At 41.9% G+C, this 18,100-nt stretch overlaps 1 protein-coding gene across 2 annotated transcripts in view; it reads left to right on the forward strand.

The window, feature by feature from the left end:
* Positions 1-18,100, forward strand: part of GRM7 (glutamate metabotropic receptor 7) — a 556,942-nt gene that overhangs the window by 357,033 nt on the left and 181,809 nt on the right. For both annotated transcript variants that reach the window (XM_026650481.1, XM_026650480.1), the window contains exon 6: positions 6,273-6,473. In XM_026650481.1, coding sequence (XP_026506266.1) covers positions 6,273-6,473 — 201 coding nt within the window. The remainder of the gene's footprint in view (positions 1-6,272; positions 6,474-18,100) is intronic.

The following is an 18,100-nucleotide window of genomic DNA, read 5'->3' on the forward strand; positions in this document are numbered from 1 at the left end:
TTTGAGAATTTTTTTACAGTCGTACAGTAGCAATTTTAACGGGATGGTATAATTTGCTTTTAAGTAAATGAATGACTTTATGTAATAACTTCAGTGTGACTCATTAAACTTGAATTCCCAAATGTCCATTTATCGGAATATAGTGTGATGGAGCATGAAGTGAAAGAGAGAGAGCTGATTGGCCAGCTGGGCTCTCAACCGTTCAGAGTCAGGGGATGGACTTCCCTTCCCATCCTGGCTAGGGAAACTTTCTATAAAACTCCTTAGCTTCTGGCTGAGAGAGTTGCATGAGGAGTAGTCATTTGAAAACAGTCTGGGCCTACTGGAGTTGTTATTCCTTGTTGTTTGTTTTGGTATTTTCTTTTGTTGTTGTTGCAAAAATATATACCTGGGCATTATTTTTGTAAAACACTTCCTAACTGGGTGTTGCTGCTTATTGGACAACCTTGCTGCTGTGTTGTGCCACATAGTGATTATTCTAGTTGCGTTCCTATCTGCACACTAATGCCCAGAAACCTCTTCTAGCTTGCACCTGTTTGAGCGGTACAGGTATCTGAGTTCTGAAAACCAAACAAAAGTTTTGTGTACGCTGTTATGATCACTGAGTTATTTTCTAAGTTGTGCTTTGTTACCAACAATTTGTACAGTGCTTTGTGCAATACTTTCCATCTCTTGCTTGAGAATTACTTAAAATGAAAGGTCCATGCCACTCAACTCTTACAGTATATATAGTTTTAGATCAGTGGTTCCCAAACTTTAACAACCTGTGAACCCCTTTCACTAAAATGTCAAGTCTCGTGAACCCCCTCTTAAAAATGAATATTTCCAGGGATTTTCTCCTGTACCTGAGTATAAATTATAAAAGCAGTGATCTTGGAAATATAAAATTTGTTTTTGTGACATGTTTATTACACACTATGTATTATTAATTATTATTTATCATTACAGTATTTTTATTGCATTATGAAAATGGCAACACTCTTCCAAGATCTCACTTTTGTAGCTTGTATCACTTTGAATAAGCCTGTTATAAGACAAGGCTCCTATGTTTCATCAAGGAGTATCAGATGTGAAACAGCATGAAGGTATTTAAGAAGCCAACTCAGAGTTCCTCCTACACAAGCATTCAGGTCTTGAGCAGTCCAGGCAAACAACGCACGTTACAACAAAGCTTAAATTTGTTCTTCATAATAATTTTAAAAATAATACTAGCTGCCTATTTAATTTTAAAAACAGCAAAAAATATCCACCTCCCTTTCCATTTCTTATAAGGAGTCTTGAAGGTTAAGTCTCCTCAGTCTCCCATGCTGCCCAGGGTCCCTAGGGACAGCTCTGTCCGCCATTAGGGAATTTTTCCCCGAGAACCCCCTGTAACATTTCGTGAACCCCCAGGGGTTCACGAACCCCAGTTTGGGAAACACTGTTTTAGATGAACTTACCATAAAAGTGTATTAAAAAAACTGTGTATATATATGAAGAATTCATTGTTCTGCAGAGGCCTCTGTCAATTTAAAATAGGTATGGAATGGAAAGTTTATTCCAAAGATATGTCAATTTCCTTTGAGTGGATTTTTAAATCTTCTTTTAGCATAAGTAATTACTGTGATTGCATGTGAGAGTCCAGAAATTACACATGCAAATTGTATGCATACATTTTTGTATGCACAAGTTGCACATGCACAGCTCTACAAATCTGGGGCTTATAGTATGCATATGTGTTGCGTATATAGATAGCCATTTCTTATTTTGATCTATAAATAAACATATGATCGCTGCAAGTTCTTCTCAGGTTTTCAGCCCTTTATTTACCTTCATATTATGAATGCAACTTTGTTTTATGGAGTTTTGCTCAGTCTCCTTCCACAGATAATTTTGCTACTAAAGGTTTTCTTCCCCCTTCTGTGTTTCCACGCATATGCTTCTAGCATTTAATATGTTTAATCAGTATTGTTTGTGTTCAGAGTTTCAATTCCAAGATCACTTCCCTTGGCTTGCCTTTCTGTTGCATTACTAATTTGGTTATGTAGCTCAGCTCAGCTAAGGCCACTTAAAAGCATTTTCCTTGTCAGTGTCTGGAAATGTAATCTGGTCTGTAATCAATGAGAGGAGAGTGGAATGATAAAAAAGGACAGTAGGTAAATCTTCAAAACCTGGAACCTATTTCACCTTGCTGAATTATTTGCAAGGAACTGGATGTTGCTAGTCTAGATTTGAAGTATAATTGAGCTTTACACTGGAGAATATCTTAATCATAATGTGTAGGTTGGCAGAACAGAGCTTTGCAGTTTGATACTTTGCAGTTTGGAAGCCTGTATGGGGGAGGGAAATTGCACAAATGTTGAAAATGTATATGGAGGAATTTTATATTTGCTGGTCTCAGGTACAACTGAGTGAATGATTCACTGCAAATAATTTTTGGGACATATTTAGACTCTCTTTCTGGTAACGGAATACCCACAGGAAGACAGTGATCTCCTTGGCTGTCCTCATTATACAACATTTACTCAATTATGTTTTATTGTCACACTGTGGATTGATTTTGAGCAGTTTGTGTGTTTGGTTCAAGTTGGGTTGGTCATATGTTAAATCTTTGTGTTTCCCCCACACAACATAGGCTGCATTCACTGCAGAAATGACCTAAAAAAAACTTAGGAGATTTTGCCTACAACCCCTGTGCCCAAAGTTAACTATTATTAATCCTGTTTTTTTACAGTCGTGCCTACAGACCAACCAAAACCAAGGCCATACTGTGCTAGGCACCATACAAACATAGAGAAAGGAGACAGTCCCTGACCTGAAGCCCTTACAATCTAAATAGACAAGACAGAGACAGGACAGGGGAAAAGGATAGAAAATATAAGCAGAATCCACTGCACATAATTTACAGGATGTATTTAGACTCAATTTGTGCTACTGTGGGCCTGATCCTCAGGTGCAGTGAGTTTATCCTAGGTGCAGCTGGGCAGAGTGTAAGGTTAAAAATACTCCTTTCTGTACCCTGATCTTGGGTTGATTGGGGACCTAAATGGCTCTGAGTAATGGAGAGCACCCTGGGAGGTAACAACTTTGGGGAAATCCTTGGTTGATCTTTTAGGGCAGCTTTCTGTTGTCTTTGTGCTTTCTCAGCCCAAGGCTGAGAATCTGGCCATGTGAGTGGGAGTGAGAAGCAATTCATTAACCCAATCAAGTTCTTACCACAATCCAAGGTGGAATTCTGCCATGTGTTTTTATTATTATTATTATTATTATTATTATTATTATCAGAAAACAAAACAAAAAACAAATCTTTTCTACAGCAGAAATTGTGAATTTTGTCCTCTGCCTCATTCATGTGTTTTCCAAAAGCTCACTAACAGTGTGACTTTTCACATACCCGATCTAAAAGTGGAAATTGATGTGAGCTAGAGCTTGTAATTCTGTCAGTACCATTCAAATTAAGGATGATGGTAAAAATAATTTCTTCACATAAACCTCCACCCTAAATGATTAAAGATCACTGAATTTTTTGTGAGGACTTGTTTGGGGCTGGAGGGGTCTTTAAAAGCCTGCATATTTATTCTTTCATATTGCCACTGAGAGTCAGTTCCTTGTGAGAACCAGATACCACAACCAAGTCCATATAGAGCTCCACTAATTTCAGTGCGACTCTACATAAGTACCATGGGTCTGACTGCCCATAGCTCATCGTAAGACTGGGATCTTTGTAACTGCAGAAGGATCTTCAAGCTGAGGTTGGAAGAAGGTGTCATATAGTAAGTAATTGAACAAGTGAACTGTGATATTACAGCTGTTCAAAAAGTAATATTTTGCAATGCCATACCATTATATCATCAAAGTATCCCGGAACACTTAACAACCAGTAATTACATTTTGCAAAACCCTGGTGAGACTGATAAGTATAACAACACATATTACAGCTGGACAAATTGAATCATGTGGATGTTTCTTGCCAAAGGTAAAACAACAAGATAGTGGCAGACTTGGGGAATAAAACTGAGGAGTCCTGGCTCCTAATATTGTACATTATTTACCCCTCAGACATCATTGTCCCGTATTTATTACTGGCAGATGTTGTGTCAGTTCAGAACAACTGCACTTGTATTCCCTCTCTATAGTCCAGCAAAGGCACCTACTCACAGACTTCTAGCTCCCTGGCTGTAACCTCTCTTGGGTGGAGACATATGCCTCTCTCCCTCATGACCAGGGTATTTTCAGGATGCACAGTTCCCTGATTATACTCTGAATCCACCAGCAAAAGTCAAATTGCCTACGTAAACCTACTATGCCATTCTCCTTAGAGATGGTGAATGATGCAATTGTCACAATTGTAAGTTACCACTTGCAATCCTATGGGGTATAAGCATTACAGAGAAAACATAATAAAAATAATAGAAGAACCTACACAAAAGCTAATAAGCTTACCAGAGCTCACCCCACTTGCTCCATCATGGGCTCTGGCAGGTGACTCCTTCAAAAGGGGTCTCTTTTGTTGTCACAAGTTCATAACAGCGTTAGCTTGGAACTAGTATGCAGTCTTATGGGGCCTCAGTAAGCCAAGTCCTTCCAACCCTTCCCTAAAGATTGGGCCCTCCATTGACCCAGAGGTCTTGTCCGTTTGATGGATCAGGAAGACAGCCCTAAGCCTGTTTAAAAACAGACTATTTATCAAAAAAATTGTCTTGGTTTGTTGGGTCCCTGGAAAATCCAGACTGGGTCTTTGAACTCTCCTCCTGTAACAGGTGATCAGTGTCTGCTATATTGTTGAACACATTCTTCTGAAGTTCACACTGTCTCCCAAAGATTGTATTAATCCTTCTTCCTACTAAGAAAGTTCCCACAAAAGCATACACGTTTATACTTTCAATACAATGGATATATTAACTGAATTCATAAGGTTTCCCAGGATATTGTCATATCTGTCACAAATGTGTCCAGCTGTGTACACTTTTGTACATGAGGAATGGTTTCTCTCTCTCTCTCTCTCTCTCTCTCTCTCTCACACACACACACACACACACACACACACACACACACACACACACACACACACACATATAGTTATATATATAGTTATATAGTTATATAGTTATATAGTTTAGGGACAGGTAGGTAATATTCCCTGAATAAAGTATACAAGAAATTTCATAAATATTATTCAAATATTAATATTTTTGACTAGCCCTAGTTTTGTTTCTTTACTTTTTGACTTAAATTATGATTTAAAAAAAAAATTCAATAAATAACTATTTTTGTAGTCCCATTGTCGATCACATTATTTATCACAATTTGCTGTGACAGAAAGGAACAATGGCTAAGGTACTATACTTGTACTCAGACTATTAGGGGTTCAATTTCAGGCTCTACTACAGAGTTCCTGTGTGACCTTGGGAAAATCATTTAATCTCTCTGTGCCTGTGTTCCCTACCTGTAAAATGGGGATAATATTTAGAGTGTAAGGTCTTTGGTGCCGGATGTGTGCACCACCTAACACAAAGGGACCCTAATTCCATTGCTAATGTAATACAAATAAGAAATAATAAAACATTTAAAATAATTATTCTTGAAGCATCACTGCTTATTTCCTTGTTGGTATTTGGTGACTGCACTAGTTCATTTGACTGTATAAGTTTGGAATCTTTAAGCTAAGGTTCTGCATTTTGATGGCAATTGATGGATTTTGAAGGACTCATTAATTCCTACAGGAAGAAAAGAGAAGTGCACAGTAAATGCATGCATACTGTGCTTCTTCAGGTTGCATTTACAGTAGGCATGTTAACTGAATTCTCCTGAGCTTTCTTTAGTTTGATTCTTTCCTTTCTTTAGCTGGCTATGTCTTTCAATGAGAGACTGGTATATGAAAGGCAGAATGTAACATCAGCTTTAAAATACCATCACTGCATTGTTTTAATGTGCTTTCTTAATTCAAAGACTCCAACGTTTTCAGCATACAAAGTCCAGCCTCTCTCTCTCGGAGATGGATCCCTGTTGATTGTACTGCCATGTCTGTGGTTAGGACTAGATTTGCCTTTGTGAATTTTGTCTATAAGTTGAATGGTCACAGTGTCAAGGGTTGAAGTTTTTTTTTTTCATTTAAAAATGCAATAAAAAAAATAAAATCATAACCACACTCTTCAAAATCCTGCCCTGGCTAACCACCTTCATTTCTTTAATGCTGCATGAAGTGGATTGACTTGTATTCAGCACCCAGAGAATTCTGTTCCTCACCATCCTTCTTTTTGTGTGTGTGCGTGTGTGTTTGTTTTTATGTGCAGGGCAGGAGAGAATTGGAAAAGATTCCCATTATGAACAAGAGGGGAAAGTTCAGTTTGTGATTGACGCAGTGTATGCCATGGCTCATGCCCTCCATCATATGAACAAGGATCTTTGTGCCGATTACCCTGGGATCTGTCCGGAGATGGAACAAGCAGGAGGCAAGAAATTGCTGAAGTATATACGCAATGTTAACTTTAATGGTGAGTCCAAAGCAATGTGTATCGAAAGCACTTCAGAGAGCATAAGATTTTTAAATTTAATTAGTCAATCAATTATTCATTATTTAACTGGATTTCTTAGCAAATGGAGTCATTGATATAGTTCACGTTTAGCGTTCATTTGATTGTGTACTGCTTTCCTTGAAGCAGTGAGTTTTATATATATGATTATATTTCTGACGTGCAGTACTCCAGCTAGTCAAGTCCTTAGCTTCTATTGTGCAAAAGGTATTAAATTGTGCAGCCATTTTATGATGGCTGCACTTGGAAATTAGAATGAAACCACTGAACTCTGCTAATAACCTCAAATTTTGCTCTCATCAGCAAAAGTGGGTGATAGGCAAAAAATATATATCCCATCTGTCTCATTTATATAATGCCTAATTTGGACTCCACTGCTTAAAAAAGAAACCCACAGCAACTATGGGCAATGTATAGTATTTTTAGCATCATTCAAAACATCCTTTGATGTGTATCATTTCCAGCTACCTGGGGCAAAAAAATAAAGGCAATTCTTTGTCACACAGGACTCAGCCTGTCTGTCATTTTCACTAGGACAACAATTTAGAGGGTAAGGGACAGATTCATTTTCAGGTTTCAAACCAAGTGAGGGGGGGAGGGATAGCTCAGTGGTTTGAGCATTGGCCTGCTAAACCCAGGGTTGTGAGTTCAATCCTTGAGGGGGCCACATAGGGGATCTGGGGCAAAATCAGTACTTGGTCCTGCTAGTGAAGGCAGGGGGCTGGACTCAATGACCTTTCAGGGTCCCTTCCAGTTCTATGAGATAGGTACATCTCCATAGTAGACCTGCTAAGCAGAAAGTCCCCTGTGGTGAAGGTTGTTGCAACTTCCATTCCTCTAGAAGGCTTATAGTGAGAATACAGCACAAAAGGCAAATATGGATGTGGACAAGCTAAAGTTAGTTTGATCCAGTATATCACCTCAGGTGTCCATGATTCATCCTCCAAATAAAGGTGCTCCCGCTGATCCCAATAAGGACATTGGCAACTCTAACACCAGTCTTTCCTTGTGGTACAGGATAGGCTTTCATATATACTTCCTCGTGCCAGCGTCTATGAATCTGGCCTAAAGACTATAGCAGGATTTCCCAACTTCTGAAAATTTTGTTTAAGGTTATTTGCTTCATTAACATACATGAGGAGATTTGTGTGAGCCCAGCGCCAGGACAATTGAACAGTCACAGAAGTTAACTTGTAATACTAACATTTTTTCTTCCTTATAAACTTTGCTAATATATGTAACAGGAGTTTTTTAAACTGTCTGCCTCAGCACTCTGCAAGAGGGAGACCCAGACTTGCATTTTAAAACCTGTTAGCCCCTAAAGTTCTCCGCACGTCCCTCGATTCCCCACTCCGGAGGCAGTGAGGCATTCGATCAACGAGAGGTTGAAAAGAATCTCAGGTGCCAGGTTCCCAAAAGGAAACTGGACAACTCTCTGTGTGTACTTATAACTGATGAGGGAGGAATCGATAAACCATCTCATGGAGGAAAAGGCAAAAACAGCCTGTGATGTGCTGGGTGTTTGCGAAACACGACGAAAGAAGGAGATGGAGGTCAGCTGGAAGGATGGAAGCGCAGTCATTCTAGGAAATGGAGAAGGCACGAGGACAGTTGGAGGAGTCGGATTCATCATAAACAAGGAATGGTCTTCGAAAATCGTCAAATGCCATTTGAAGTCAACGCGTATCAGGGTGCTTTACCTTCGACTGAACCGAAACAGCACCCTCAAAATCATCCAGATCTACACACCCACAAGTGCATGCAAAGATGATGATGTGGAAGGATTCTATCAGGAGCTGGAGGAAACCCTCACTCAGAGTTCCACATATATGATTGTGATGGGAGATTTTAATGCCAAGGTTGGAAGAGGGAGAGAGAGCGAAAAGTTCATAGGAAAGTATGGTATCGGAGAACAAAATGCGCGAGGAGAACAACTAGCTATATTAGCAGAGACGAAGAGAATGTTCATTGGTAACACCTGGTTCCAAAAGAAGGCCAACAGAAGATGGACTTGGATCACACCGAACATGAAGACAAAGAATGAAATGGATTACTTTCTGATTGATAGACGACGCATTGTTCAGGATATTTCAGTAGTGCCATCATTTAACATCGGTAGTGATCATCGCCTACTGAGAGCCAGAATCACATTCACTGGGAAAGTGGAGAAAAAGGCGCTGTGTATGGCGAACAGAAGGCACTAACTGGTAGCTTTTGATGAGGCAATTCTGAAGGAAAACATTTCCAGGGAAGACTGGAGCCTCCTGGATGACTGACGATTATGAGAACTTCAGCAAGAGACTGAAACAGTGCATGAAATCAGCTGAGCATGAAAGACCAAAAAAAGATAGTGGAAGAATCTCGGAGAATACAAAGACCTTATTGGAGAAGAGGAGGAAAATGAAAAGAAATGGCAGCGACAGGCTTGAGTACTCCCTTCTCTGCAAGCTCATACGAATGAAGATGAAGGAAGACTTCAAGAAATTTCAAACCGAAAAGCTCCTAAAGGCTGCTGAAGATTGTAAAAGTCTCAAAAAAATGCAAACAGGAACTGGCATTGTATAGGTCATCATTACCGGCTTTGAAGAACAAGGACGGAGAATCAGTAACCGATCGAACTGAGATGGAGTCAATTTGCAGGGATTTCTATACCCAGCTGTTTGCATCCCGCATAAACGTCCCAATGCCATCACTTCAACAAACCGATGAACATATACTCCCGGTTCTCATCAGCGAAGTCCGTCATGCAATCCATCAAATGAAAGAGGGAAGGCTACAGGCAAGGACGGTCTGACAGCAGAAGTGCTTAAGGCGGGAGGTCAGGAACTCTGTAAAGCTCTCGCCCAAAGGTTCAGCCGTTACCTGGAAATCCAGAAGATACCATCCAGTTGGAAAGAGTCCAATACCATCTTGCTGCATAAGAAAGGCGATCGAGAAAATCTAAAGAACTATCGCCCGATCTGCCTGCTTTCGCATGTCTATAAGTTGTTCACCAAAATAATAACAAATCGACTGTCACGAAACCTGGATGAACAGCAACCTAGAGAGCCGGCCAGTTTTCGAAGAAATTACAGCACAACAGACCACATCTTCACTCTAAACCAACTACTAGAGTGTTCAAGGGAATACAAGTTCCCTTTGTGCATTGCCTTCGTGGACTACGAGAAGGCATTTGATAGCGTGGAGAGTAACGCCATTCTTGAAGCTCTTTCAGAACAGGGCATCAGCACAAAATATATCACACTATTAAAGGAAGTGAACTCTGGCTGCAGCACGGATATATTGCTGTTCGATATTCCCCTCTGAATCCCCATCGAGAGAGGTGTGAAACAAGGAGATACAGTTTCACCAAAATTATTCACAGCCTGTCTTGAATTGGTCTTTCCACAAACAGACCTGAAAGGCGGGATTAATATCAATGGCAAGTGGCTAAACCATCTCACGTTCGCAGATATAATGCTGATAGCCGAAAATACAGTCCAGCTTGAGAGAATGCTTAAAGAACTGAACGCGAAAAGTAGTCAATTCAGATTAAAAATGAACCAGTCAAAAACAAAATATATGAGATCAGATGTTCTGCCAAGAACTCAAATAACTCTTGGAGGAGAGCAGATCCAAGAGGTCGACAAATACGTTTATTTGGGCCAGGAAGTCAACATGCGCCACGATCAGAAAGGTGAACTGTCGTGCAGAAAAAAAGCTGGATTGTGCGCATTCAGTGACACCAGGGACATCCTCCAAGGAAAGATCAGCAAAACAACTTGTGCGAATCTTTTTAACTCGACCGTGCTTCCAGCGATGCTACATGGCAGTGAAACACGGTCGCTGATGAAGATTGAAGAACATCAACTGTCTGTCACACAGAGGGTGAACATTTTGGGGCATTTCGCTCCACGATCACATCCCCAATGAAATAATTAGGCAGCAGTCTGGAGTGTGAGATGTTGTTGTTGGAAGCAGGCTGAGCAAAATGCGGTGGGTGGGACATGTGGCCCAACTCAGTGACAACAGATGGACTGCAGCTATATCTGAGTGGTATCCGCGAGAACTGAAACGGCCATGAGGTCGGCCTCCAAAGAGGTGGGATGATTTCCTAACAAGGAGATATGGACAAGCATGGCGAAGGATGGCCAGAGCAAGAGAAGATTGGAAGACGTGTTGTGATCAGCTCAGTCTTAACTGATGAAGGACCGACAGTGTATGCAGGCTACGCAGCCTAAAGTTAGACATCTAAATCCATATTTAGGCCTAAATGAGGACTCGTGTTCAAAAGTACTGAATGGGAGTCATGCAACTCTTATTGAAGTTTTGGTGATAGCCAAAGATGCTCAGAACCTCTGAAAAATCAGTTTTGTGACCCTACTGGGACTATTCACAAACTGAAAGTTTTGCATAAGCTAAAGTGCTTTGTTGGATCAGGATTTTATTTAGGTGCCTGCCTATGGGTAGAAGTGTTTAATTTGGGTTCATAAGGCTTGAAAATTTTGGCCACCTTCTCTGCTCCTAGGAATTTACAATCTAATAACTAGAGAGAGAGAGAGTAGAAGAAAAGGGACTGGGAGACCCAGATGAGGAAGATAAATCTTGTACTTCGTGGTCTAACTTCATCACTGTAAGGGTCAGGAAGGATTTTTTCCCTCCAAGTAAAGCATTGCATAATTGACACAGAGTATCAAAAGAGATGCATGAGATATTTTTCCCTATTCTTTGGATTACCAGGTGCTAGCTACTGCCAGAAGCCAAATACTGCTGGACTAATAAACTGAGCAGATAGTATTATTTTTGCTTTGTAACATTCTGTTTGTGTTCTTTTTCCAGAAATAGGAAGATATGGAAACTCCTATTTTCAGAGAAATATGGTATTTGTGTAAATTTTACTAATTTGGCCATCCTAGAATTCTGTAGCAGATCATTTATATCTCTCTCCTCCAGAGGCCTCAAGGAGGTACTTGGAAAGTAGAGCAGTTGAATGGTCATCCAATCATTTTAAGAGAGCTGAGGAAATAATTTACTTAGTGGATTTTGCCTGGTTTTCAGTTTTCTCAAGTATATTAATTATTTCAATTTATTCACCCTTTTTTTTTTTTTTGCAAGATTTTTTCCTCTAGTTGTAGTTGGTCACATAAGCCATATGGTATTTTTTTTTTATACAACCCATAAACAGCACAGAGGCTTCAAGAAGGTAGCAGAACTTAAAATAATTTTAAACTATTTGTTCTCTTGGCCATTTAGGGCTGGCCCTAGATAATGATCCTGGAAACATTAGGTGTCTTTAAGATATATTATTCATGTGCAGAGTTTACTTTCTCTTGGCCCACTCACAGGAAATAATTGCATACATGTTTGTGCACATAGCTGCAAAGGGTGAAGCCACATCTGAGGCTCATTGTCAAAGCTGGAGAGATGTTCTTGAAGCACTGTTCCCTTTCTATTTCATGCCCCCGTCTATTCTAAAATATACCAGGTCCGTAATGTTCTATTACTGTAGTCACAATAAATGTGTGTGCTTTCGTAGTTGTGAAGGGGTAGGGCCAGTTGTTTGTCTGGCTTGTTTAACTCTGTGCCAGGCCTTTTGCAGAAGGGCTTTTGGGAACCCTGTCTCCCTGCTGAGTCAAGCAGTGTCCTATCCTATGTAAAATATACCCCTTCCCAAACGAACACCTGCTGGTATGAGCTTAAAATTTGTTCTTGCATCAGTGAGAGTGAAACTCAATTGCCCAACACTAAAGGAGTATAAGCGTAGAGTGAATACACAGAATTTTTGTTGCCATATTTTCTCCTCTCTGCTTTGGGATATCACTTCAGAGGTGAATGTCTTACACACTACTATAATTCACTAAAAAGATAGGGCCAGACTGTGACAAGTGCACAGGGGTGGGGGATGGGAAAGGCAGAGCACAAGGACACTATTTCCTGATGGCATGGTACATTCCAAACCCTGGTTGCTGCTCCAGTCCTTGCACTTGGAGAGCACAAAGAGCAATCCCTTGGTATGCTTCTGATGGTGCTTGCCATCCCAAATTGGATCTGGAAAAAGCCGAGTCCATGGCCTAAGTGTGTTGCAGTCTGTATTGTTCTCCTGCATACTGAGTCACTCAGCTGAGTGCCCCCTTTTGGTAGGGTTACCATATTTCCACAATCAAAAAAGAGGACACGGGGGGGGGGGGAAGCCCTGCCCTAGCCCCGCCCCCATCCACTCCCTCCCACTTCCCACCCCCTGACTGCCCCCCTCAGAACCCCAACCCCCCCTGCTTCTTGTCCCCTGACTGCCCCGACCCTTATCCACTCGCATGGGTGGCAGGGTTGTAGAAATTTTGGTGGTGCCCAGAACCCACCCCCCCCCATCTGCCTAAGGCTCTGGGAGGGGGGTTGGGTGGGGGGGAGGAGGTCTGGGGTGCGGGTCCTGGGCTGGGGATTAGGGTGCAGGAGGGGTGCAGGGTGCAGGTTCTGGGATAGAGTTTGGGTGCTGGGTGCAGGCTCCTGGCTGGGGCAGGGGGTGGGTGTGCAGGAGGGGGTGAGGGGTGCAGGCTCTGAGATGGAGTTTGGGGGTGGGAGGCGGTGCAAAGGGAGGGGGTGCAGGCTTTGGGAGGGAGTTTGAGGGCAGGAGGGGGTGTGTGGGAAGGGGGGATGGGGTTTGGGAGGGAGTTTGGGGATAGGAGGGGATGCAGGGGTGAGGGCTGTGGGTCTGAGGATGAGGGGTTCATGATGCAGGAGGGGGCTCAGGGATGGAGCAGAGGATTAGGGTGTGGGGGGATGAGGGCTGGGGCTGAGGGGTTTGGGATGTTGGAGAGGCTCAGGGCTAGGGTGGAAGGATTTATACGATCTGAAGAGAAAGGGCAGCCTGTCTTCCCATTAGTAGATGGGGGACACTAGGACCCGGGGGCAGTAGACAAGGGAGAGGCAGGCGGGGCGGGGCCCACGGGGGGGACGCAAGAAGGGGGGTGACAGGTGGACGCCGGGGACCCATCCAACACTCCCCCGCTCCCTGACTGCCCCCCCCCCCCGGACTCCCCTTACCATTCTGGCTCCACATGTTTGCAAAATACTCTGCCCGGTGGGTCGGTTTGTGTGTTACACAGGGCTGCAGACAGAGGGAGGAGGGAGCAGGGGAGGGCTCTGGCTGCTGGAGGCCAATGGGAGTGGGTCAATCGGCCAAGCCGCCCAATCAGCAGCCGCACTCTGCATGGAAGGGAGGGAGGGAGGCGAGGGAGAAAAAAACCCCGGACATTTTAACCTTGTTACCAATTCCTCCCGGACGGCTATTTAGAGACGCAAAAGCCGGACATGTCCGGGGAAATACGGACGGATGGTAACCCTACTTTTGGTGCAGCCCCTGGGGAGGGGAGGACAGCTACACACTGCTTCTGGGAGGGCCAGTGGCTGAATGTCACCATTTGACATATACATCATTAAACTTCTGCTCTCTCATTCTTGTTACAAGACTTGTAATGAGAACAGAGAATGGCACAACGTGAATCCTTTCTCCTGACAGTCTGAAGGAAAAAAATGTGTATCCCATTCTCGTGCATTTTAAGCCTATGATCTTGTGATCCAATCCTATTTAGGTATGCAAACAGATCTCCTTGTAACTATGCAGCTGAAATCATCTTGCCTGTGCATGCTTCAGGGATTTTTTTTCCCCCTTACAAAGACCATGACATTCATAAAGAAAGAGCTCAAGCGATATTTTAATGAATAGACTGTGGATTTGTAGTAGGAACTCAGTATGAATTCCATTGTCGTCTCACAATGTTGAGAATAATTTTTTTTAAAAAGTCCAGATGCAGAAAGATTCTGAATATTAAACTCATGATGCAAAGTGTCTGTGTTCCCTCTCCCCTCCACAATGACCTGAAAAATGATGGATTATTTTTATATGAACCACAGCTGCTCCTCAGAACTGCAGTGACTGAGAGTCATAAAAAGACATCTTAGCTTGTCACACTTAACAAGACTCTGACCCTTCTCCTATTGCACTTTTCTTCATGATGAGTTTTTTGTGGCGATTAAGAGACACAAATCCTGCAAAATCCAATAAATTGTGTCTTTGCAGTGAGATTTTTCATATGAAAGGGGCATCATGTACTGAATTTAGTGTGTGTGTTACTTATTCGTTGGGAACAGATGGATTAATATTTTATAACACCACTGAATGTGCAGGCAGCACCAGGGAAGAGCATGTTACTAGGTTTCCGAGTTGCCTGATGGGACTGTGGAGTCTTACAATTCTTAATGAAAGGGGAAAAAAAAGATGTATGTCAGCCTGTATCCTCAAGAAAATCTTCCCCCTTCCTGTTATAATAAGAAAAATGAAAGTAATAAATAGCACCAGGTATGAAAATAATATGCTTCAGACTGCAGGTTTCCTAGTACCACTTCTCATTGTTTCTTATAGTCTGAATAAATAAACAGAGCACAGAATAAAATTCTGTAGTAACTTTAAAACAGGCACATGAAAGAGTTAGACCCTTGCAATCAAATGGTGGGCACTGTGCGCCAAAATGTGCTGTCAGACCCATACTGGGATCGAAGACAGGCAACTCAGAAATCCTCTGCTTGAATTATACCCTGAGATGATTACAACTATGTACCATTCCTTACTCTGAATAGCTTCCCCCACTTTTCACTTCCTTTTGGTGTGTGGGTAGATTTCCAGATGAAGTAAATTTATACTCATGAAAGAGGACAAACCTGAAAAAGTAGCAAATATCATTTATGCTGCTAATTATTACTATAAATACATACTAATGGTGAATACATATTAATATAGAATCACATTTAAAATTATTTTGCTGTACTTAACTTAGAATATAACACATGATGATTCAAGAGATAGAACCACACTGGGTAGGGTGGGCGAGCTGCATAGATGATGTCTGGAAGAATTATGCATTTAAAGGCCAGGAGTAGGCATCCAGCATCGTTAAGAAAAGCACTTGAGCACATGCTTAATGATAATCACATACTCTAGAGATTTCTTGAACAGCGGTGCTTTCATGAATCAGGGAGCAGGCTAACCAGCAGCAGTAACTACCCCTGTGGAGCAGCTGTGATATTTAAGAACTGCATTAAAAAGCTGCATGAAGGAAGCCATTTTCAGTGCACAACAAGAAGTTGTATTGATCCTACAAAACCCACCAATAGTGCTGCATATTCTTGAGCACTAGCTACTGGCACTTTACCCAGTTAACTATTTATACATACACAGGCATGTCTCTCTTATAGTGCATTCTGGTGACAATATACCTGTCACTAGGAAAGCTTGCCAGGCCCTGACTGTTGCCCAGGGCCATACCCCTGCAGGGCATTGAACACTGTCAGCAACATTAATGGTCCACCATCACCACTAGCAAGTGCAAGCAGCCAAACTATCCACTTATGTTTAACAGCCCAGGAGTAAAAAGAGACTCCCCGCCCTCTTTCTCCCCAACACAGTCTCCCTGCAGCAGCTGTCATTTGGCCTTTATCATTTATGGATTCCACTTAAAAACTAGATATCATGGTAATCTGCAGATATGAAATAACAAAGCTCTGTACATTCATAGGGCAACTTTTAACCTAGACTCTGTTGATACACACCAAGTTTCTTCTGCATCTGTTTAGAAGGAGAAAAAAAACCCTACAGTTTTATGCATGCAGATGTATGTATGTGAGTTAATACCCTATCTGCATTACTGCCCAATTTATGGAATAGAGCCTCAGGTGGTGAAAATTTACATCTGTTGAAGATCTGACCCCTAGTGTGTAAAAACACCCATTTTTTGTGTCAGTGTCATTCATTTGGGACGTAAGGATATACCCACAAATATTGATGGTGCATTATGAGGGGGGGCAGATTGGGCTCTTATGCTCTTAATTATATTATTTTATGTCAGTTGCAACAACATGTAGCTTGGCTAATCATATAAACGCTTTAAAAAGTCATGATTAGCTAAATCCCATTTACTGTTTTTGCTGACTTTGAGAAGGAATTTATGAATTATCGCCCTTATACACCTAAAAATGTTTTCCCACCATAAACGTATTCCGGCTGCATGAACCCGTAACAACAGTTACATATCTGCTTAGTACTCAGAAGGAGTCAGAGACAGGAGATTTCTGTGGAAGATTTTCTGTACCAATCTTTGAACTTAATCAGTGTCTGATCTCAGAGAGGCTGCAGTTTAGACAAGAAATAATTTACTAGGGTTAGAATTTGGAAATTATGCTAATTCACTCCTTCAAACCTTCTTTCACTCACTGAAATTCAGTGAAGAATAGGAATCATGAGGAAAACAATAAACGTAAAGTTCAGTGCTACAACTGAAGAGATTTTTCATATCGCCCCCCAAGCAATGTGGTAGGAGAAAGTTTTGAATATAGGTATACTAATGATCTTCTGTCTTGGCCATTGCTTTACGTCACAGAAACCTATTTTAATACATCTTGAAACTCATGTGGTCCTGGAAGTTTTCACTTAGATCTATCTGAAAATACTAAATTTCTTTGAACTCTCATTTAAGAAGTTGCCATACAGCCTTATAGTGTTAACTGAGCTGCAAATTTTCTGGTTGGGATTCTTTTCGCAATAGCATCTCTAATGTAATAATTAGCTATCAGAATTCAATGCCTGTCTGTCATATAAGGTATGCCCCCTTATTCTAACCTGTCTTGTTTGGATGCACTAAGAGGATTAGGTGCTGGGGACCACCACCTCCTACAAAGCTCCTGCATAGGCGAAGGGCAGGATAGGCACATATTAGAAAGCTCAGGGGCAGGGACGCTGGAACAATCTGTATAGTGGGGGTGTTGAGAGCCATTGAACCAAACTGTAAACCCTGTATATGATGGAAGCCATTTCAAGCCAGGGGTTGTGGCAGCACCCCTAGTTCCAGCACCTATGCCCAGTGGGAGGCTACACTAATACCCAGTTCTGGTCCACAGCCCCAAAAGGATTGTTCCCATGAGCTGGCTTGGGGGGTGTGGCCAGACCCATGGATATTCTGCACGTATGATGCATCCAAGCAAGCAGCACCAGGGGCATGCACTCAGCTACTTTAGCAGCTTGAAGCATTGTTGAGTGTGTTGCACTCGGGGCCCTGACCCATCCAAGCAAGGTGGTTCTGAGATCCTTCGCTCTGCTGCTACCACTTCATTGCCTCTCTCACATCACTCTACCTAGATGCTTCACAAGAATCAGTCCAGAATCTGGCCCTCTATTGTTCATGACTAAGCTACTTTTCGGCAGGTATCCGTGTCCTAGGGTCTAAACAAAGCAGCGCACGGGGAGAGATTAGGAATAGTTTTCCTATAATGTCCTCTGTTCTGTTCCATCTCAAGTGCATGCTGATTATTGGAATAAGAACAAATTATGGAGGAGGAAGCTATTTCTGGATGCCAGTCAAGATTCACTAAACCTGGGCTGTCTTCTGATGGCAGTATCTCTCAGAAGCAGATGGAACATTTTCTGGGGGGGAAAAATCATTTAGAGGCTCCATTCACAGGACTGATGTTCACTAAAGAACTCCCTCGGGGGGAGCAGGGCAGAGGGAAGCCCGTATGATATTTCATGATATGAAGCAAGGCTCATGTAGTTTTACTTTACTTTT

The sequence above is a fragment of the Terrapene carolina genome, unplaced genomic scaffold (genome assembly GCF_002925995.2).
Source record: "Terrapene carolina triunguis isolate 2854851 unplaced genomic scaffold, T_m_triunguis-2.0 Scaffold89, whole genome shotgun sequence".
NCBI classification, from domain to species: Eukaryota; Metazoa; Chordata; order Testudines; family Emydidae; genus Terrapene; species Terrapene triunguis.